This window comes from Elaeis guineensis, chromosome 3, assembly GCF_000442705.2.
Source record: "Elaeis guineensis isolate ETL-2024a chromosome 3, EG11, whole genome shotgun sequence".
NCBI lineage: Eukaryota > Viridiplantae > Streptophyta > Magnoliopsida > Arecales > Arecaceae > Elaeis > Elaeis guineensis.
Window position 1 is genome coordinate 119423159 of NC_025995.2, and position 23327 is coordinate 119446485.

A 23327-nucleotide genomic window follows, 5' to 3' on the forward strand; every position below is an offset into this window, starting at 1 on the left:
TCATTTGGCCCTTCTTGGACTTCTCAATGGTGAGAGCGTTGTGCACTAGGATGTCCTTGTCCAGATTTGTTTTAAGTTTAGTGATTATTGGATTCGTGATACAAACATCTCAGATTTTTGTGTCACAGTAAAGCAAGATCTTTTTTCCCCCTTCCATTTTTGTGGTTTTGACATCTAGGTTGCCACATTTAGCGTTGACACACTTCTAGGTGGCCTTAGGACTTGCAGACTTGGCTGGATAACTTGCAGTGATTGATGGATAGTTTTCAATGATGCTGCAAGTATGGATACTTATACTATAATGCATGCCTTTCCTCAGAAATTATGACTACTTTAGAATGTATTCTTTCGGAGAAGTTATAGTCGTAATGTGATTAAAGAGGAAACTAGAAAGTATAATTAGCAAATTTCTGACTTGGAACCATAACCTTAATTGAGTTTCGTATATCGTTATGCTCCCTCTATTCTTCTTTAACTTCATTCCTCATTTGCCTGGATGATATTCATAAAGTTTCTTTATGCAGCAATGTTGTTCAAATTTGTGGCAATTTCTTCTATTTGGGGAACAACAATGAAAAAAGAATGATTTTTTCAACATATCGTTTCTTAAAAGGGTTGTACCCCAGCATGGTAGTTATGTGCGTATATTGTGCCCATTCAGGATGCATGATTGCTTTAGTTCATTCCAAAGGATTTATAAAATATTTAGGAATATATATTATTCAGCATTTAAGTTTGTATATCTTTTTTGTAAAGTATTGGACTCTTGAGTTTGTTTGTCTCTTTTTGTTCTCATTGTCTACTAATGCTATTCATAAATATTTGTCGTGTCATTTGCAAAGTCTTTTTTAAATTTCTTCTGCCTTTACCTTAAACCATATATGTTGATCCTTGTAAACAAGGTTTGCTTAACTGGTACCAGAGGGTGGACCAGCTGGCAATGGTTTTGCATGGTACAGGTCCATACTGTGCTGTTCATGGCGTACTGACAAAGGGAGAGCCAAAAAGAGAGGGGAAGAAGGAGAAGGAGAGAGGAAAAGAGAGAGAGGGAGAGGGAGAGGGAGAGGAGGGAGGGGTGGGGGTGCTGGGGAGGGCTTGAAAGCCCTAACTGAAAGAAAGATCCCCTAATCAAAAGGTCAACATAAAAAAACAACTAAGGACGAACTAAAAGTATCTCCAAGTGAGACAACTTCAATGACAACATTGCCCTCCCAACAAGAATGATCCTTCTAGAATCTTAAAAAAATGACTATAGTTTTATAGATGGTACTGAACTTTTTTATCACCCTCTCCCATAAATGTATGAGATTTTATCTGGTTTAATTTTTTAGATTGGTTTCTTGTCTCAAAATTTCCTCTTTCCTCTTTCAAATTCTAGTTCTCCTCTAGCATTTCAATGTGTCACTAGTCACTTGCATTATTTTATAAATATCTTGTTATAAATGTGTTTATAATGGATGTATCCAGGGCCCATATCTTCAAGTCACCAAAACTCACTACAGCGGGTCTTAGGAGATGACAATGTGCTGTTAGTAAAGTTCGCTGAGGATATGCATGGGGAAAAAAGATCTGCACATTGTATTGTTCTCTTCTACTGATGTTTACCATAAATTTGCAAAAGAAGGGATTCTTGTAGGTTTACGGCGGTATTATTTTTTTGGTAAGTTGTTTAAGTGGTTTCTTAGTCTAGAGAGAGGCTTGTTTTTGATTATCCATGCATGGTCAGTATTATCCTTTCCACGTTTTTGAGTACTTTAACATAAATATAACTTATTGTTATTTCGTGTTGTATGTTGAATCATTCGAAAAATCTCCTTATATGTCAATTCATTCTGATTCATTTAGCTGAACAGCGGCAACAATTATTATATTGGTAGTTTTTAATCTAGGTCTTTTAATGTGCCATTACATAAATACTGATAGACATACACATCCATTCATGGATATAGATGCATGCACACACATACAGTAAAAGCTAGTAAGTCACATTGCTGAGCCTAGAAAAGGTCACTTTTATCTCTGTCATACTAATGTTTGTATCATTCCCACTTTCGCAAACTTGAATGATACTGCAAGATAATATACACTTCTTCATATGCAATTCTTGATTATGATGGAACTAAGAAAGTTTTATACATTTCACATATTTAACGCATTTATTTTCATATTTTTAGAGCCCTTTTCGTTGATGTAGTATTCTTTAGGTATGCATTGCCTTTATGATAGTCTGCATAAGGTTGTTAGTTTGAGAGTACTCAGAACTGTTTTTTTTTCATTATAAATGCTTCTTTCTTGGAAAGTTAATCAGACATAGTTTGAGAATACTCAGAAGAGTGATTTTTCCATTATAAATGTTTCTTTCCTGGAAAGTTAATTAGACATGGTTTTTGGCCTGATTTGAATTGCTTCATAGACCATACGGAAATATGAACATCTGCAAAGGCATGCCGGATCTAGAAAGGTTTATGTTATTGCTCATACAGAAGTGGTCTGTTCTCGCATGTTGATTTGAGGAGATGGATTGACCAGATTAGAAAGTATGCTTCAGACCTCATTATTTCATGGTTATAGATGGCTCATCAAAAGGCTTAGTTTCATTCAGTGAAGGTCTTAAACAAAGTGGTTCAGTCTTTATTTATTATTATTTTTTTTATGGGGAGAGTTTGGAACTGGGTGTATACTGTTCCAACTTTCAACTTTTAACGACTAGGCCAAAGTGGCACTCATCATATAGTTGCTGTGTGCTAATTATGTGTTCGTTTTCTTGGAAGCAGATGTTATTTGAGCTTAGCTGCTCCTAGTTTATCTTGCTTTGTTGTAGAACTTGTTTGATGGTGAACTTGTCTGAATAATTTGGGGGTTAGAGTAGATTAGCAGTCCTTTTTGAGGGATGGTTTTATGAGATATAAGCCATGCAGCTTATTTAAAGTTTGCTTCTTCTGCTGTGCATGGGATGAAAACAAGTAAGCATATTTTAGGAATAGATACGTGAGCTTAAAAGTGTAAAATTACCATCTTCAGATGGAAGAATCAAATAGATTTCTCCTGACAAACTCATGCCTTCTGTCTGTGTTCTGTGCCGTGACGTTCATCTTCCCATACCCAACCTGATTCAAAAATGTATTTATTGAAGAGATGCATTATGATGGTTATCAGTTTCATTTCTTGTAAAGTGGGAAGATTGCAGATGGTAATGTTTAGGAAGAAGAGCAGTTGATGGCAAATATTATACAAAGACTGGTGATGGTTTTCAGTTTCATTCCTTGAAAAATGGGGAGGTTGTCATAGCAACAAGATGAAACACCTCAATGTAGTTCTTGCTGGAAGTGGTTGCAGATGCTATCATATTGTACATAATGTTTAGTGAGAAGAGCAGTTGATGGCATATATTATACAAAGTGAAAGTTATTTACTTATTTCACTGTTTGCTGGTGTTCCATCATTCTATGAAATGGGAAAGCTTTTTTTCCTTCAAAAAGGCTTTTAGATGGATGCTTAACTGTGCATGTTTTCTTTCTATTAATTTTCGAGTTTCTCTTGGACTGAGAGACTGTGCTATAGACAGTTGTAGATGGTGGGTTTCTCCACTAACCTAATCTAAAGATGGGTCTTCTCTATGATGACATTTAGGATTTGCATATTCTCATCCAGGAGCTTTAGTGTGGCCTAAAGTATTTGGAATATTCAGAAAAATTAGTTGATTCATCCAAAAACCTTAAACAACATTTGACAACATTTTGGGTAATGAGAATGCCTTTTGCTGTTCAAATTCATTTTCTCTTGGAAAAGAAAAAACAGATTTCTGATGGACATCTGGTTTGGTGCTTTATCTATTTATGATTTTGAGTTATTGTTAAATATGAATGGCAAGCTTCTAAGATGGCGGTTACGTGTGGCTGAGGGTAACCATTCTTGGTCAGGGATTTGAATTGTGGCTTCACTTCCTTATGTCTATTAAGATGAAATAGAGCACCCCAAATGTCCTATAGCAGCTTATGGTCTTTCGGTGTTTTTGATTTGTCAATGCCTCTGGAGATGCTGAGAATTGTAATGTATGAAGAGCTCTCATGAAAACATGATCAATAATGGTAATGCCCTTCCTTACAATAATTTACCCATGGATCACATCTCTAATATCTTCCACAGGAGCATTTGTTAACCTGTAATAGTAGCTAAGCACCTTTTTTGGTTGTATTTCTTTAATTTATTGTTAGGGTACATTCAACTCAAGACTACCCCATCTAATTGTTCCTTTTCCCTTATTATTCTGTTCTTACTATTTCTCATGTCAAAATTGGGAGAGAAAATTTTGGTCTGTACTGCTGTTATTGCCCCTTGATTAAAGCTAAACTAATCATTGACTTTTCTTCCATCATTGATGTATTTGGTCCACTTGTAATTCATGTTTAGATGAAGCAAAGTTGTTGAAACATTATTTGTAGTATCACCTATCCTATTACATATTTAAGCTTCATGCTTCTGGCCTCCATTCTTTTAGTTTCTATTGAACTAATTCGGTTATGTCAAAAAATTTTGTACAAAATGATCATTTTGGCATTCTTTCTAGAAAAGTAAATGCAATCCACTAATCCAAGTCGTAAATAATGTTAACAGTTTTCAAAGATGGAGGCAAAGAAGAGAAGAAGAAAAGCCCAACTTCATCTACTGTGAGGTGCTACTTTGTTCGCATGGAATCTAGTTGGGCTATGGATGAGGATAAACCTTACATACTGTCTGACAAACTAACACATGAAGCACGTATTATTTTCATGCATGCACATATGGTTTCCAGTTTGGCAAAATACATGACCAGGTTAAACTTCTTTGTAGAATTATTCTATTTTCAAATGCAGATGGGTAAACGTGTTTATTTGCATTCTTGGTTGAAAACACTGATCAAATGGAGAAATGCAGGTTTTCTTTAATCCTCTCAAAGACCATCAAGTTAGATATTGATCTCACATCTGTTCATGTCAAGGAAATTGAAGACATAACTTGCATGGTATCATTATATTTTCCCCACAGGATATTAAGTTTCTACCCTTTGGGTATTTCTCTTTGTTTTGTGGCTTATTTTTGGATTCATATTTCTACTATCAATTGCGATCTTGCAGGATGAAAATGGAAACATTATGTATGATGAAGATGGTGAACCCAGGATCCATACCGATGGGACTGGGTTTATTTCAGAAGACTTAGCAATGAAATGTCCAGGAAATATCTATAAGGGGCATTGCTCAATTCCAGGAGACATCCAGGTTTGCAACTTTATTTATTACTTTTGAACATATCAGGGAAAACCGATTTCATTACAAATTCGTGGAAAAGGGAAAATATCTCTCTTGGGTGTCTTCTTGTTGGCCAAGATAGGGTAAGGCCGTTAAGCTTATTTAGTTCACTAAAATTTCTTATGGCCTTGTAGTAGATCATGCTGGACCATTCTATTTTTCCTCTCTGAATTCCAAAGAGTTACTGCATATGTAATTGTAATTGATGGTTTCATGAAGTTTGTGTCCAACAAAATCACTTGCATTGTTTTTCATTGCTGACCTCTTATTCATGTGAAAAATGGCTATATGCACAGAAAAATCTGATAGCGGGAAACCAAAATTTTAAGACCAAAAGCAATGGACTGATGCTGTTTGCAATTAACAAAATACAAATGTTTTGATCCATGCATTTAATATCTTAGAATACCACAAATACGAAGCATCTGAACTAGGTAGCACAATTGATGAATATGGAACTTTGTTTTGTGCTCAGTTCCTGTAAGATATATGCCAATGTGCTTGGATGATTCATCTTATGATTCTGTAAATAATCATGATGAAAATTTCACCTGTTCACAATTTTTGCCAGGTATGACAGTACTATTTATTCCAATGTTTTAAATCCCATGAAAGGGGACTGTCCTGGTTTTAAATCCTGGTTTTTCCAGCCATCCTGCAGGCATTCCACCGAGATTTGAAGCCATGGTTTACTCTATCTAGTCAGCCTAATCTAAAGCTTGTTTGAAGGATTATCCTATTATGTGTTAGTCATTGTCCCATTGCATGTTCCAACGCATCTTTCTTTGTGTTTAAATGGAGCTACTTTGAGCTTAGAGAGCCGACATATGAAGTTTCAGAGCTGATGGTTAAACAAATTGTTTAAAATTGTTGTATATTTATAATCCTGGACATGAGCTCTCATTTTTGGATCTTGGGCAATCCCTCTAGCATTGGTTGTTCTTTTGCTATCTAAAACTCTCATAGAATCACATTTTGTTCCTTCTCATCAAAGTTGAGCTCCAATTGTATTAAGAATCTCTTATATAATTCTATGCTAAGAAATCATATCACATAGTGGGAACCCACCATTTTTTCCTTCATCCTGATCTTTCTTTCCTTCCTCTCTATCTTGATACACTCCCACTACATCTTCGTTGGCAAAAGATGTGGGCCCAAGGTCACATTAATTTTTTATGGCTATTGATTTGATATGGTCCATTTCAATATTTTAAAAGGCAGCTGAGGTATGTGGCTGGTCAACCAGTTGCATAACACGTGTCATGCAGGCTGCAATGCCACATTAATTTAACGATTATTGTTTTGATATGATTCATTTCAATGTTTTAAAAGGTGATTGAGGTATGTGGGTGTCAAAGGGATTGCATAGCACACATGTATCATGTAGGCTGCATGTGCTCTTAATATTTTAAATATCTAAAAATAAATAATATATGTTAAATATAACAATACAGCAATGATTTTTACAAATAATAGCAATATTAATAAGAATAACATCTAGCAATTAGTGTTTATACCTTCGTACTTAAGTACACAAGGTTTTACATCCTAGCGGGACCGGGGGGGCGTTCTATCTATCCTATCCTATTCTTGTGAGAAAAGAGAACTGGATGGGTTGGCACTCCAAAATCCATCCACATAGGGAGAGAAGAAGAAAGAGAAAAGAAAGAAAGGAACAAAGGATGAAGAAGAGAAAGAGGAAAAGGAAGAAGTGAAAGGAAAGAAGAAGAAAAAGAAAGGAAGGAAAGAAGAAAGAAAGGAAAGAGAAAGAAGAAACAAAGGAAAAAGAAAGAAAGGGATAAGAAAAGAAAGAAAAAGGGAAGGAAAAAAAGGAAGATAGAAGAAGAAGAAAGAAACGAAGGAAATTAAAAAAGAAGAAAGAAAGAAAGAAAAAGAAGGGGAGAGAGACGGGGGACCGGATGGGTCGGAACTCCCAAAGCCATCCACATGAGGAGAGAAGAAGAAAGAGAAAAGAAGAAAGGAACAAACGATGAAGAAGAGAGAGGAAAAGGAAGAAGTGAAAGGAAAAAAGAAGAAAAATGGAAGAAAGAAAAGAAAGGAGAAGAAAAAGAAAAAAAGAAAAGAAGGAACAAAGTAAAGAAAAAGAGAAAAAAAGAAAAAAGAAAGGGATAAAAAAAGAAAGAAAAAGGGAAGGAAAAAAAGATAGAAGAAGAAGAAAAAAGAAACGAAGGAAATTAAAAAAGAAGAAAGAAAGAAAGAAAAAGAAGGGACGAGATGGCGGATATCTATCAGATTGTATGATCGAGACTACTGTCGGGATAAGACGAGATAACGGGGCATCCCGCTCCATGGAGAAACCATGGAAACCTCCATCCTATGGGATTTGAAATCTTGGATGTACATGTAGCTAGCTCATGCGAAGCACATATCTGACTTATGTAGTTGCATCATGTTCAAGGGCCCACAAATGCGATCAACATGTGCGATTGCACAATACTAATGCTGCTGCATATATGTGCAAAGTGCTAGGCAAACCAGCCACCTTTTTGGCCAAGGTTTTAAATATAGGTACCGGATCCTGTGCCGGTTGTCGATTGATATGGTACCATACCATACCATACCGTACTGACAATAAAAAAATCAAAAAAAAAAATCATCCATCAGCATAAAAAAAAGAGGAAACCGGGTCGGTTTGGCCTTATACCATACTGAACTGACCCGAATCGTGCGGTTTCTATCGGTTTAGTGTGGTTCAGGGTGTTTTTCGAAAAATTAGCCCGAATCGGACTGATTTTCTGTCGGTACGATACGGTACGAGATATATCGGCCGGCTTGGTCGGTACGGAATACCATATTTTTGGCCAATATTAGCTAAACCATATACGATAACTACACATAAGCTAGCGGTGTGGTCAATGGATCGTAGAGGCATATGCAACCTCATGCACCACATATCAAAGACCGGTCCATTTGATATGAACTTGCTTCCCAGCCTTGGTCACCTTTTGGGGCTCGATCTATTTTTTTTAATTTGACATAAAACAATAGTCACTCCCATAACAATGAAGTGACATCCTCATTGTGCTGCATGGGGCCTCCATTAAACTATTGATAAAATATTTAATGATCAAAATCAATTATAGACCTTTCAAATTGGAGTTTCACACCATTGATCGTGATCTCACTATTAGAAATGCCTAGAAACTGAAAGTTATGTTTTGGTAGAATCTAACATGCATTGAGTGGATGCAAATGGATTGGTTTAATGACATGATACAAGGTTTTGTGATGATCAAAGCATCATAAGTTATTTAATTCTGATATATACAAATTTTAAGATTTGTATATGATGATAAAAAATGTGGATTCTCAATTTAGACGTGCTATCATGTATTCTAAACATTAGCACAATGGCCCTTGTTGCACCCACTTCAGGTATAGTTTTGGATTAAAATTATCAATCTGTAGCTTTGATTTGGATTATGGGGCACATCATCTATTTGGGACTTGTTAAATATTTTACCAAAGATTTAATTTGATATCTAGTCCCAAGGTCTTAAATCCTGGCAAGACAAGTGGCGTCCCGGCTGTTCTATCCTATTTTTGTGAGAAAATGGATGGGGATGAGGTTGGGACTCCGAAACCTGTCCATGTGGGGAGAGAAGAAGAAAGATGAAAGGAAAAAAGGAAGGAAAGATGAAGAAAAGCGAAAAGTGAAAGAAAAGAAGAAGAAAAAAGGGAGAAAGGAAGGGAGAAGAAAAAAAGAAAGGAAGGAAATAAGGAAGAAAGGAAAGAGAAAGAATAAGGAAAAAGAAAAAAGAAAAAAGAAATTAAGGGATAAGGAAAAGAAAGAAAAAGGAAAGAAAAGAAATGAAGGTAGAAAAAAGAATGAATGAGAGAGGAAAAAAAGAAGAATAGAAAGAAAGATGAAAAGAAGAAAAAGAAGGAAAGAAAAGAAAGAAGGAGAGAGAGATGGAGGATATCTACTGAGATGAATAGGTGTGACCGCTTTTGGGACAAGGCAGGACAACAGGGAGTCTTGTTCCATGGAGAAACTGGTAACCCCCATCCTATGGGATTTAAAATCTTATGTAGTCCAACAACCGAAGACATTTGAATGTTAGGCTTGCAAAAGTAATATTAGGCAAAATTGGGACTATATTAAATAGAAGGCTTCACAGTCAAAAGGCAAGATAACCAAACATATGATTGATGTGCACCTTTATTCTTTCTTCTAACTACTTTGTCATGTTAGGACCTTAGAACGATGATATGCCTTAACCCATGAAAAGTTCATGGCTATTTCTTTCGATATTTTAAAAGTAAAGAATTTTTCTAATGTTTTATTTGAGATGTCAACCTTTCTCTTTTGATATTTACTCAAACATCTGGTTTGCTCATTCCAAGTTTCCAACTATGCTGTGGTTTTAAGATTTATTTTTGCTTTTCACTTGAGTATAGATGATCATTCCTTTTTTATTTTACTAGTAACAATCTTCTGTTTGGTCATTCAACTTTTATCTTTAGAAAAATTTGGATGGGTCTGGCATCTTAGAGAGAGATTCAAGTTCAAGACAATGCAGATCTTGTAGTGCTGAACCGGTATGCATGTAAGGTGCTTTGCAATTTCTAGCTCTTACATTCTCATGCATGATTAATGAAACTTCCGATCCTCTTGTTTCCTGATAGCCTTTGCTTATCCAATTCCGCTTGTTCAAGGATGGTCGTGCTGTGAAGGGAACCCTTCTAATAGACAAACGGGTAGGTATATTTATTATCTTTGCCCTTAGTGACAATGAAAGGTGTCAGTGTGTCTTCACAATAACTTGAATCAATTATTTTGCAGTCAAAAGTTTGCCACTGATTCTGGATTGCGTAGATCATGTGGCATGATATAGATAAAAGGATTTTTATTTTTATGATAATGTCATAATAGTGCTAAAACATATGTTGTAATTACTTGGTTGGCGAGCTATTACATGTGCTCATGACTTTATTCATAAGTGTTATTTAGAATTCTTTTGCGGTGTAAAATTATGCAATCTCAGCACATATATGACAATTGAGAAGTGAGAATACTTTTGCAGCACCAAGGGATGCAAGGCAAAGAACCAATCTATCATTGTATAGGTTTGTACAAAGGAAGAACATGTAAGTTGATTGTGCAACTAATGTGCACTAAACCTTTTCTCTAAATAGCTGCAAGCCTACAACTGTACTTTCAAGATGCTTTCGTGCAGATTGTTGTCCGAAACATTTTGTTAGGTGAATGAGCCTAAAGAGCATGGAATGCCGTACTGGATTGAACCATCTAGTACACCCTGTATCGACCCGAGCTGGTGCGGAACCGGCACGGTTTGGTCCTAGGATTCGCTAAATGCGCCCAAACTGGTCTAAACCGGTTTGAATTGTTTAGTTCGAGCCAGTACATGGCCGAACCATACGATATAAGCCGGTTTGGCCATCACTCAATTTTTTGATTTTTTTTTATTTGCGGGGGGGGGGGGATGTGGAAAATTAGAGAAAATGGCTTAAGAAGGCTCCTGAGCCTTCTCAGCCATTTGAGTGATGGCCCAACCAGCTCGTATTGGATGGTTCAGCTGTGTATCGGCCCGAGCTGAATCGTTCAGATTGGTTTAGACCAGTTCAAGGGCATTTACTGAGTATTAGAGCCAAACCGTGCTGGTTCCGCATTGGTTTGGTACAATACCGGGTGTACCGGGCGGTTTGGTCTGGTACGACATTCCATGCCTTCAAGGCTTCCACAAGTTCCAAGAAGATTAGAAGTCCATTCTTATGGCCTAGATTCTTATCAACATCTTTGAGTTCCCTTTCCTTTCTAAAATCTCCACCAGACTCATAGGAATTGCCAAGCTTAATTTTGAGTTTGGTCCCTTGTTTGCCATCTTTTATTGCTTCATGGTCTCTAGGCCCTTTTAATAAATTGAACGAAGAATGAGGCCTTTAGGTCCTTGATTTATATGCCCATGGGCATGAGCATCAATTCTATATTCCCTGCATGTGAGGGAGAGAGTAAAGCAAAGGTTCAGTGTTAGGTGGTAAAGGAAGAGAGGTTGGGGGTTATTTATATTATTTATATTTAGTTTTTTATTTTTATTCTAATTGACTTGACTACATAATCTAAAATTGAGGTAGTTTATAGATGTGGATGATCCTAACCTAATCATGTTTGTGTCTAGTTTGTGTTGATCAGATTCTAACAAGGCTTGAAGTTGACCATTTTGAATTCAACTTAATGCAATTACACTACCACAATGAGACCTTAATCTTAGCTAGGCACATACAACTTTATAACAAAACAGGTAGGAAAAAAATATGACCTAGAACCAACTACATTTTTCAAACTGGTCATTTTTTATTCCCAGACTTGAGCAACAAGTGCGAAAAATTGCATCAGATTGGGCCTAACTGAATTGGATGATAGATTGATTCAAGGTTCGCAAAACTAGCGTGACTTGTACTGGGTTGGTAGTATCATACCAACACACAGTGCACATGCTCGTGTTGGTCAGGTACCACCAAGGGCAAACAAGCAAGAAATAAAGAAGAAGGCAGAGAGAGAAGAGAAGAACATACCAAAGGAGTGGTGGATTGGGGGTTGTTGATTAGAGCCTGAAGGTCATCGGTTAGGGCATCATCGATCGGTGGGGCCGGAGGTTGTCAATTGGTGTTGGACATTGTTTATCAGGGCCAAAGCTCATCTATTGACACCGAGTTCATTGATAGGCGATGGAGATCGTTGACTGGGGCTGGAGATATCGATGAGGCCCCCATGGAGTCATGCCAGAAGATGAGTAGGGGATTTGGAGGAGGGTAAGGTGGAGGGGTGGGTGAAGGGCAATGTCTGGGGTTTCAAAGAGGAGAGAAAAGAGAGATCGGTAGATCAAATGTGGGGGGTGGGGAGCATTAGGTTTTATAAAAGGGCCTGGTTTGACCTAGGCAAACCGGGTCATAACCATTTGATGCTGGGTGGAACCAGTTGGTTCAACTAGGTTTGGACGCCACTTCTACCTTGTTTCATTTTGGGTGGCTGAATCTTCCTAGTTTTTGGCTGATTCTATTCCTAGTTTGGCGGATCTTGGTTTGATTTGATAGGTTTGTGGCCCCAATTTCTGGCATCAGTCTTATGGGAGTTAAGCGTGTTGATGTGCACCAGACATCATGCTTCTAATGCGTAGAAAGTCCTTGATTGATGTTTTCACTCATCAGCAGCCTTGTTTTCTTGAATATCTAGTGACAACTATACATGCTTGACAAGTCTGTGATGTTTATTATATAATTTGTCAATTTTGCATGATACAATGTTTTGATGGATGAGTGAATGTTTTATTAGTACTTTGATGTCGTAAAGTTTATGTTTATATTTTTAGTTTTTAATAATCTTGTCTAAGTAAGTCATTTTTTCATAAATATGTTATAGCTTCCTCCAAACACTATTCTTATACGACCTTCAATGATAAAAGTCAAAGTGGATCCAAGCATCTCATACATCCAATCTTGCAACTCTTTGGAAGTTGTTGGTACGAGGTATGTTTAATCTGAAACCGAAGGACAATGTAGTGTTGGCTTCTCTTTTTAAATCCACATTATTATTTTGATTATTTCATGATGCAAATTACTTTTCTGTTTTGCTTTTGAGCTATGCTCATTGTGGTCGATACTTGGCTTTTTGGATATACATACTATGGTTTCTGTTTGACATGCATTAGTTTCTTTGATAAAATTATATGCTTGAGCGAATTTCAGAAGTGACTGCGAATTAGATTTCCCATTTGAGCAGGAACTGCTGTTGCAATTTATTATAGTTGTGTGCAATGTTTATGTTGCATAGCCTGGTTGGCAACTTTTAGATGAATTCATGCACCCCTGTGAGTGTAAGTTAATGTTATTTGACCTTCAAAAATAACTATGTGCACATATATCCCTCAAATTATCCTGTTTTTGCAGAACTTGCCCTCCTGTTAGATTTTTGGCACTTGGCATAAATAAGTATCTATTTTAAGTGTAAAATGATTCTATATGCATCAATATCTCTGACATTCAGTCTTCAGTTTATACTACAAAGAGATGTATTTTTGTATAAGTTCTAGTCATGTTTTATTTAATGTGTATAAAGGATAACCTATTTTAATAAATTGTGTTCTTTATCTTCATAATCGTTGAGATTTTTTAAATGCTTCTATTTTTTAAATTGTATAGAGACATAATGTAATCTGCATATGCATTCATCCTTAGGTACCTACATGCATGCTTACATATTGCATCAACCTTAAACTAATATTTTCTGACTTTTTGTAACCTGAAATATGTAAAAAGGGCTTTCTGATTATTATTGTCACGCCCCAAACCCGGGACATAACACGGCCATGCTACCGAGGGATGGACCCACGATAACATGAAGCCAAAATTCATCTTCTTAAATATAATAACAGGTGTATCACAAATAAATGTAATAATAAAGTTCAATTCAAATATTTAATTAAACCAAAACTGGTTCAGAGCATCTAAATCCAAAGATAAAATAATCCAAGTCTTAAAATTCATAATGACTACAATCTATAAATATAAACTGAATTCCTAGAGCAAAATTTTTAAACTTGCTTTGCTAATCCCCAAGCCTGGATTCTCTTTCCTTCGGTCCTAGTCTTATTTTTTTGTACATGAAAAAGAAAACAAAAAGAATATGAGCTACACTAGCTCAGTAAGTAGACTTCCGCTTCCTTACCGGATCAAGCATAAGTTTTCTATGATAATGCATCATTTAGCAAATAACAATTATTGCAAAAATAAATATTTCATAGAGCATATAATAAAACAAGTTATAAGCTCATCATGCATGCATAAATCATGTATATTTCACAATTATGAATCGTAAATCATTTTCATCATGTATTCATGTCATGTTTCAAAACATTGCTCACAGACATTCGTGCTAAGGTCACTATTATACCCGTGACAGGGCCATGGTTCTTAATCGACAGAGTTCTTAATTCATATGCCAACTTTATACCTGCTGGCAGGGCCATGTTTCGTGTGGATACTAGCTCCGGATGTCGACCTTCCCGAAGGGATTCATTCATAGCTATCTGAGAGCCTTTGAAATCATTTTATCTTTTTCTTAAAACATACATATACATAAATAGAAAAACAATAAAATTCATGCTTCATAATCATGCTATTTTTATAAGACATATTCATGAAATCAATGCTCATAATAAAACATGCTTTTTCATATTACATATGCCGATCCTTATTTTATGAAAAATTATGATTTCATCAATAGTAATTCTTTACATAAAAGCATGATCATTTAAAAATAAATAAGGAGCATAAAATCCACTTACCTCGTTCATCTTAGATCTTCAGACTTTATTAAAAGAATCAGCTAATCCTATTTAAAATATCAAATCATCATCAATTTCTATTCCATAAATATAATAAGATTAAATCATAAGGAAAGAGGATTGTTGTCCGGATGTGTCGGTCCATTCAGATACCAGGACAATTCAGGATCTCTGATCTGAGGGTCAGATTTAAGTGACTTGATCAAGAAATCGTGAAGCACAGATCGAATTAAGGTCAAGATCAATCAATATGGTTCTTTAATAATGGGTTTGAAAAATACTTGATATGGCCAAATGAAGTTGACATACAGCACGGATATCAAAGCAACTTCAGATCATCTTGTTAGAGTCAATATGAGCTTCTAAAAGATAAAGGCATGACTCGATACAGGATTCATAGACCTTTTTTAGAGAGAGAAAGTCGGTCATGAGAGAGAAAGTAGAGAGAGAATCTTCGTATCCTTCAAAAGTGGCAATCATGATTGAGATTATCAGAGGTCATATCAGGGTGACTTAATATGGATTAATCATGATTGATATTATCAATTTCGAATAAGGATCGGATCGGGATCCAATCTACTGCACGAATTTTGGAGCAGTCTCAGATCATCATATTTTCATCTCAAGTTTATCCTAGGATATGTGATGCAATCAGAGAGAGAGAATGACCCTAGAGAGATAAAATCCATAATGAGAGAGAAAGGTCTAGAGAGAGAAAATAGAAAGAAAATTTAGAGAGAAGGTAGAGAGAGGAGAGAGAAAGACTTAAGAGAGAGATGAGAGAAACTTTCTCTCACATGTATTTATTATTATTATTATATATATATATATATTTTCCTTTCTTTTTCTTTTTCTTTTTCTTTTTAGAGAGAGAAAATAGAGAGAGAAAGAGAGAGAAGAGAGAGAAAGAGGGAGAAAGAGGGGAGAGGAAATTTTTCTCTTATTTTATTTTTTTTTCTATTTTTTTTTAATTTTTCTATTTTGCATTTTCTTTTCTTTTCTTTTTCTTTTTTCCTTTTTCCTTTTTCTTTTCTTTTTCTTTTTCCTTTCCTTCTTCTTCTTCTTTTTCTTTTCTTCTTCCCGTGGGCTTCCATTGAGCCGAAACAGGAGATCTCACAATCCCCTGTTGGCCGGCCGGCCGGCGGTGCAACCGGCATGGGCGGCCGTCGGCAGGAGGAGGGGCGACCCTGCGGCAAGAGGAAGGCCAAGCCGGTGGCCGGCGGCGGCCACCGACGCCCACACATTCAAAAGAGACCGAATCCCTTTCTCCAAGAAATCCGGCGACTCCGGTCGCCGGCGATCGTGCACATGGGCATGGGGAGAAAGGAGGAGAAGAGAGGAAGGGGAGGAGGCTCACCTTCGACGTCGGCGAGGCTTTTTCGGCGAGCAAAAAGGATGGCACAGGGATGGTCTCTGCGGTGGTTTTCCGGCAATTGCCGCCGAGTCTCGAATCTTCAGTGAGAGGGAGAGAGGAGGATTCTCCTCCTTAAATAGAGCCGGAGGGGGGGGGGCTCTCTGACTCCGATTGGGAGCTGGTGAGAGGAGGAAGAAGACTCTCTTCGGGAGTCTTCTCCTCTGTTTCCCCTTTTTTTTTTTTTTTCTGGGCTGTGGATTGATTCTAGGCCCAATTGGGCCGGGTGATCACAATTATCTCTCTTCAAACTTTGGAAATTTTACTGTTATTACATATTTCATTGGTGTATGTAATATTTTTCTTGCCTCGGTCAGTATTCATATTGTTATCACTATATGTTTTCACCATGATGTAAAAACACTTAAGACATTTTTCCTTCGGCTATGCATCTTAGGAAATGATAATTATGTATAACTTGACATATATAAAGGCTTTGCGAATGGTGATTATCATCTCCCTTCAAGCTTGGGAGTTCGATTGTTAATGTACACTGCATTGATGGAAAATTAAATGGATCATTACCTAATTCTTTGTGTTGCTTAGTTTTGGTGAACAGTGAGTGCAGCTATATGATTTTACTTTGATGTACATATGCTTCAACCTTTCTTCATATGCTATTCATTTTGGAAAATAATAATTGTTCCTTTTTCATTCCAGCAATCGACCAAAGAGAACATTTTTATCGAGAAACTTAATTGCTCTTCTTCACCATGGAGGAGTCCCAAAAGAGTACTTTTTGGAACTTCTGATGAATGCTCTGGATGATGCACAAAATATTCAGTACAATAAACAAGCTGCACTTAGAGGTACCATTTTTGTAAATGCACATACAAAACAATGATAGAATTCCTTTGGTAAATTGTAGTAAAACTATCTGTTATGTTAATGTTAAAGATTTGCAATTTGATTTTCTTTCTAGTGTCTTGATGTCCCAAGCTACTAACTGACATAAAAAAAATTGCCTTGTGACATTCATCTAAATTTTTCCTTTGAATTTATTTCTGAAAGGTATAATTCTTCGGCCTAACTTCTTCATTTAGAATTACAGTTGCGCTTAAATATGGGGATATGGATGATTTTCTTGTGGCAAGAATGATTCTTTGTGGAATTCCACTCAATGAGCCATATTTGCAGTCTCGATTGTTGGTGCTGATGAGGGAGGAAATGAAGGTACTCAAGGAAGGAAAACTTCCTGTAAGCGAGTGTTATCACTTAATGGGAACGGTGGATCCAACAGGAACATTAAAACCTAATGAAGTTTGTATCATCCTGTATGTATTTTTGCAACTATTATTTATAATTTTGCACAAAATTCCCTGGAATAATTCTAGCACAAATTTCAGCATATTATTTTGCTTAGTATCCATTCTTGCTCAATTCCTTGCTTTGTAATATTAAGCTCAATTCACATTCTTCATGTTCTAGATATTAAAATATTTCTGGTTTGATGTTCATCTTTTTATCCATAATATGCAGTGAAAATGGACATGTTTCTGGAGATGTTCTTGTTTATAGGCATCCTGGGCTACACTTTGGTGACGTACACATCTTAACTGCCACCTATGTCAAAGGCCTGGATAAGATTGTAGGAAATTCTAAATATGCTATTCTCTTCCCTGCAAAAGGGCCACGATCTTTGGCTGATGAGATGGCTGGCGGTGATTTCGATGGAGATATGTATTGGGTCTCAAGAAATCCACAGGTTAGTTTGTTTAGGTTCTGATTGATATATAGCGTAATAGCATACATAACCATGGGTATTCTTAAGTATGTTCAGTATATAAATCACATATTTTGCTTTTAATAATATTTTAGCTCTTCGCTTAATAACAAAGGATCTTTTGTTTTCCATATAGAGTGCTTCTAGCAGGACTCAAATATAGGACAGCTGATGTGGCATTACCATTTTCCTTAGGATGCCATCTGCTGGGCCCTAGAGAAAATAATTTGCAATTCCTTGGAGGTACTGGATATTAAAAATTTTAGGGATCCCATGATTTCTATCCCTAAAATGGGTCCACCAAACCGACATTAAAAAATTATTACCTGTTGGGTATAAAATATCCCCCAGCCGAAGTTCGTGACGGGGGTGATCCTCCGGGGATCCAACTGACTTTCGACCTCCGGCAACGTCTCTTCAAACCCCTCAGGCGGTCGAGCCTCCGCCACACTCCCAAGTCTTGCCGACGGGCAGGATTCCGCCGGCGTCGACCGGATTCTTCACAATGCCCGGACTCCTACGGGAGCCGGACTTCGCACCTGACTTTAATTGCAGAAAGACTCTGCCCGGACTCCTGCGGGAGCCGGACCTCGTCCCCAGATCCGGCTGCAAGAAGACTCCGTCCGGACTCCTACGGGAGCCGGACTTCGCTCCCGACTTCAACCGCAGGCAGACTTCGTCCGGACTCCTACGGGAGTCGGACTCCGCCCACGACTCCAATTGCAGGTAAACTTCGTCCTTTAGCCGAACTTTGTCCCTGACTTCAACCGCAGGCAGACTTCGTCCGGACTCCTACGGGAGCCGGACTCCGCCCACGACTCCAATTGCAGGTAAACTTCATCCGGACTCTCAAGGGAGCCGAACTTTGTCCCTGACTTTAATTGCAGGTAGACTTCGACCGGACTCCTACGGGAGCCAGATCTCGTCTTCGACTCCAGCCACAGGCAGATTTCGTCCGGACTCCTACGGGAGTCGGACTCCGTCCCCAACCTCAACTGCTGGAAGGCTTCGCCCGGACTCCCATGGGAGCCGAGCTCCGTCTTCGACCTCGACTGCGGGAAGGCTTCGCCCGTACTCCTACGGGAGCCGTGCTCCGCCCACAACTTCGCTTACAGGTAAACTTCGTCCGGACTCTTAAGGGAGCCGAACTTCGTCCCTGACTTTAATTGCAGGTAGACTTCGACCGGACTCCTACGGGAGCCAGATCTCGTCTTCGACTCCAGCCACAAGCAGACTTCGTCCGGACTCCTACGGGAGCCGGACTCCATCCCCAACCTCAACTGCTGGAAGGCTTCGCCCGGACTCCCATGGGAGCCGGGCTCCGTCCTCGACCTCGGCTGTGGGAAGGCTTCGCCCGTACTCCTATGGGAGTCGGGCTCCGCCCACGACTTCGCTTACAGGTAAACTTCGTCCGGACTCTTAAGGGAGTCGAACTTCGTCCCTGACTTTAATTGCAGGTAGACTTCGACCGGACTCCTACGAGAGCCAGATCTCATCTTCGACTCCAGCCACAGGCAGACTTTGTCCGCACTCCTACGGGAGCCGGACTCCATCCCCAACCTCAACTGCTGGAAGGCTTCGCCCGGACTCCCATGGGAGCCGGGCTCCGTCCTCGACCTCGGCTGCCGGAAGGCTTCGCCCATACTTCTACGGGAGCCGGGCTCCGCCCACGACTTCGCTTACAGGTAAATTTCGTTCGAACTCTTAAGGGAGCCGAACTTCGTCCCTGACTTTAATTGCAGGTAGACTTCGTTCGGACTCCTACGGGAGCCAGATCTCGTCTTCGACTCCAGCCACAGGCAGACTTCGTCCGGACTCCTACGGGAGCCGGACTCCATCCCCAACCTCAACTGCTGGAAGGCTTCGCCCGGACTCCCATGGGAGCCGGGCTCCGTCCTTGACCTCAGCTGCGGGAAGGCTTCGCCCGTACTCCTACGGGAGTTGGGCTCCGCCCACGACTTCGCTTACAGGTAAACTTCGTCCGAACTCTTAAAGGAGCCGAACTTCGTCCCTGACTTTAATTGCAAGTAGACTTCGATCGGACTCCTACGGGAGCCAGATCTCGTCTCCGACTCCAGCCACAGGCAGACTTCGTCCGGACTCCTATGGGAGTCGGACTCCGTCCCCAACCTCAACTGCTGGAAGGCTTCGCCCGGACTCCCATGGGAGCCGGGCTCCGTCCTCGACCTCGGCTGCGGGAAGGCTTCGCCCGTACTCCTACGGGAGCCGGGCTCCGCCCACGACTTCGCTTACAGGTAAACTTCGTCCGGACTCTTAAGGGTGCCGAACTTCGTCCCTAACTTTAATTGCAGGTAGACTCTGCCCGGACTCCTACGGGAGCCGGACCTCGTCCCCAGCTCCGGCTGCAAGAAGACTCCGTCCGGACTCTTACGGGAGCCGGACTTCGCTCCCGACTTCAACCGCAGGCAGACTTCGTCCGGACTCCTATGGGAGTCGGACTCCGCCCACGACTTCACTTACAGGTAAACTTCGTCCGAACTCTTAAGGGAGCCGAACTTCGTCCCTGACTTTAATTGCAGGTAGACTTCGACTGGACTCCTACAGGAGCCAGATCTTGTCTCCGACTCCAGCCACAGGCAGACTTCGTCCGGACTCCTACGGGAGCCGGACTCCGTCCCCAACCTCAACTGCTGGAAGGCTTCGCCCGGACTCCCATGGGAGCCGGGCTCCGTCCTCGACCTCGGCTGCGGGAAGGCTTCGTCCGGACTCCTACGGGAGTCGGGCTCCGCCCACGACTTCGCTTACAGGTAAACTTCGTCCGGACTCCTAAGGGAGCCGAACTTCGTCCCTGACTTTAATTGCAGGTAGACTTCGTCCAGACTCCTACGGGAGCCGGGCTCCGCCCACGACCCCGGCTACGGACAAACTTCGTCTGGACTCCTACGGGAGCCGAATTGCGCCCCCAACTTCGACTGCAGGAAGACCTCGTCCGAGCTCCTACAGGAACTGGACTTCGCTCCCAACTCCAGCTACAGACTCCAACCGAACTTCTGCTGACAAGTCTGGACCCCCTGGCAGGCCGTAGTAACGGCCACGACTCTGCTCCACTCCCTGCGGCGGATCCTACGCGGCTCCATTACTCCCTGGCAGGCTGTAGTAACGGCCACGATTCTGCTCCACCCCCTGCGGCGGATTCTATGCGGCTCCATCACTCCCTGGCAGGCCGCAATAACGGCCACAGCATTGCCCCACTTCCTGCGACGGATACCGCGTGATTCTTCCATCCTATGGCAAGTCGCGACAACGGGCGCCGCTCCAGTCCCCGCGGCAGACTCCACGTGGCACGCCCCGGTGATAGCCACGGGTCCACTCCACTACTCTTCGCAACAAACTTCGCCTGACCCTGGGCAGCCCACTGCCAGACGGTTACAGATATCGCTATCAGTCTGCTGCCCCCTCCGCCTATAAAAGGGGGTCCCAGATACGTTATTCTCTAAGCTCTATTTTCTATCCCAAAACTCTGCAAAAATTTTCATTCGAGCACTCCATTCTTGTTGAGGCAGAGAACTGACTTGAGCGTCGGAGGGTCTTGCCGGAGCAACCCCACCTCCGGTTTAGACTTCCTTTGCAGGTCCCGGCGGCGACCGCGACTCCCTCGACTTCAGCTTCTCCGACGCAAGCGGATTTTTGCACCAACAGGATTTGCGCTAGAGGAAGGGTGCTCGAACCTTCGCAATACCCTTGTTCTTAAAGGAGCGCTCAATGGGACCGCCTCTGGTCATCTTCTCCGACGTCCACCCTCCTTCCCCCACTTGATCTTCGCCTGATGCCTCCCCGTAAGGCATCCACACGGCGATCCGCGGCCAGATCTCAGACTCCGGCCTCGCCTCTGGTTTTCCAGGCCCCACATCCTCCGACAATGGTCGTCGGCATGGAGCGGTCGGACAATCGGCCTCCGACGGATTTCGCCAACACCATCTCGGGAGGATCCCGGCAGGAAGCCACCAACGTACTGGCCGTACCCCCCAAGCGACAAAAGATTGAGGAGCCCATAACCTTCACTGAAGAAGATGCTCAGGGAGTCCAATTCCCTCATAACGACGCGGTTGTGGTTTCCTTGAATATAGCAAACTACGACGTCCGTCGCATTCTTGTCGACAATGGAAGTTCGGCCGACATTTTGTTCTACGACGTCTTTTCGAGAATGTCCATCCTTGATGGCCATTTGAGGTCGATTACCTCCCCTCTAGTAGGGTTTACCGGCGACGCTGTCCCGGTGGAGGGAATGGTGACTTTGACTGTAGCTGCGGGTCGATATCCAAGACAATCCAGGGTTCTGGTGAATTTTTTGGTGGTGAAGGCGCCGTCAGCCTACAACGCAATCCTCGGCCGACCTGGCCTCAATGCTCTCCGAGCCGTCGTGTCAACCTACCATTTGAAGTTGAAATTTCCCACCAACCAGGGGATCGGAGAGGTCCGAGGAGACCAAGCCCTGGCCAGACACTGCTACCACATAGCCTTGCAAAGAAGCGACCAATCCGACCCCTGTCCAGTTGATGGGCTGGATGCTCGCGACGACCTCACTGAAGAGAGGGGCGGTCCAATTGAGGATCTGGTACCGATCCCTTTGAACGACGGGAATGCGGAGCATGTGGCGATGATCGGCTCCAACCTGGGGGAAGAGGTGCGGATGCGTCTCATCGATTTTCTACGAAAGAATGCGGACGTCTTCGCTTGGGTTCTGATGGACATGCCGGGGATCGACACGGAAGTCATGGAGCACCGCTTGGCCGTTGATCCCAAGCATCGACCGACGAAAGAAAAAATCTGAGGTCATGCACCAGAGAGGCAGAAGGCGATAGTCGAGGAAGTGGACAAACTCCTTAAGGTCGGATTTATTAGGGAAGTCAATTATCCTGATTGGATTTCCAACGTTGTCCTAGTCAAAAAAGCAAACGGCAAGTGGAGGATGTGCATAGACTTCAAAAAGCTGAATAAAGCCTGCCCCAAGGACAGCTACCCCCTGCCCAGAATTGATCAACTGGTGGACGCGACCTCGGGCCATGAGCTCCTCACCTTCATGGATGCATTCTCCGGCTATAATCAGATCAGGATGGCGCCGGAAGATGAAGAAAAGACTGCTTTCATTACTAACCGTGGCCTTTACTGTTACAGGGTCATGCCTTTCGGCCTAAAAAATGCAAGCGCAATCTACCAGCGGTTGGTGAACAAAATCTTCAAGGAGCAGATCGGCCGCAACATGGAGGTCTACGTGGACGACATGTTCGTAAAAAGCAAATCTTCCATGAACTACGTCGCAGATCTCGAAGAGACCTTCAGCGCCCTCCGAAAATATAAAATGAAGCTGAACCCGACTAAATGTGCTTTCGGAGTGACCTCAGGAAAGTTCCTGGGCTTCATGGTATCGGGGCGCGGAATTGAAGCCAATCCGGAGAAAATTCGCGCCATCCAGGAGATGACCGCTCCAAGGTCGATAAAAGAGGTTCAGCGCCTTACAGGGAGGGTAGCAGTCCTGAATCGCTTTGTCGCAAGGTCGGCCGAACGGTGCTTACCCTTTTTCCAAACTCTCAAACAGCCGAAGAACTTCTGTTAGACCC

The 23327-nt window shown here is 41.2% G+C and overlaps 2 protein-coding genes across 3 annotated transcripts in view; both read left to right on the top strand.

Moving 5' to 3' along the window:
• Positions 1-586, top strand: part of LOC105041461 (probable RNA-dependent RNA polymerase 5) — a 34803-nt gene extending 34217 nt beyond the window's left edge. The window contains exon 19 of the mRNA XM_073253448.1: positions 525-586. Coding sequence (XP_073109549.1) covers positions 525-586 — 62 coding nt within the window. The remainder of the gene's footprint in view (positions 1-524) is intronic.
• A 929-nt stretch (positions 587-1515) lies between these two features.
• Positions 1516-23327, top strand: part of LOC140850986 (probable RNA-dependent RNA polymerase 5) — a 39795-nt gene continuing 17983 nt past the window's right edge. The window contains exons 1-10 of one of the 2 annotated variants that reach the window (XM_073254643.1): positions 1516-1660; positions 4615-4813; positions 4915-5002; positions 5115-5258; positions 9777-9851; positions 9939-10010; positions 12691-12797; positions 16686-16834; positions 17077-17299; positions 17505-17730. In XM_073254643.1, coding sequence (XP_073110744.1) covers positions 1555-1660; positions 4615-4813; positions 4915-5002; positions 5115-5258; positions 9777-9851; positions 9939-10010; positions 12691-12797; positions 16686-16834; positions 17077-17299; positions 17505-17730 — 1389 coding nt within the window. In that variant the 5' untranslated portion in view covers positions 1516-1554. The remainder of the gene's footprint in view (positions 1661-4614; positions 4814-4914; positions 5003-5114; positions 5259-9776; positions 9852-9938; positions 10011-12690; positions 12798-16685; positions 16835-17076; positions 17300-17504; positions 17731-23327) is intronic. The other variant, XM_073254644.1, reaches the window with a different exon arrangement.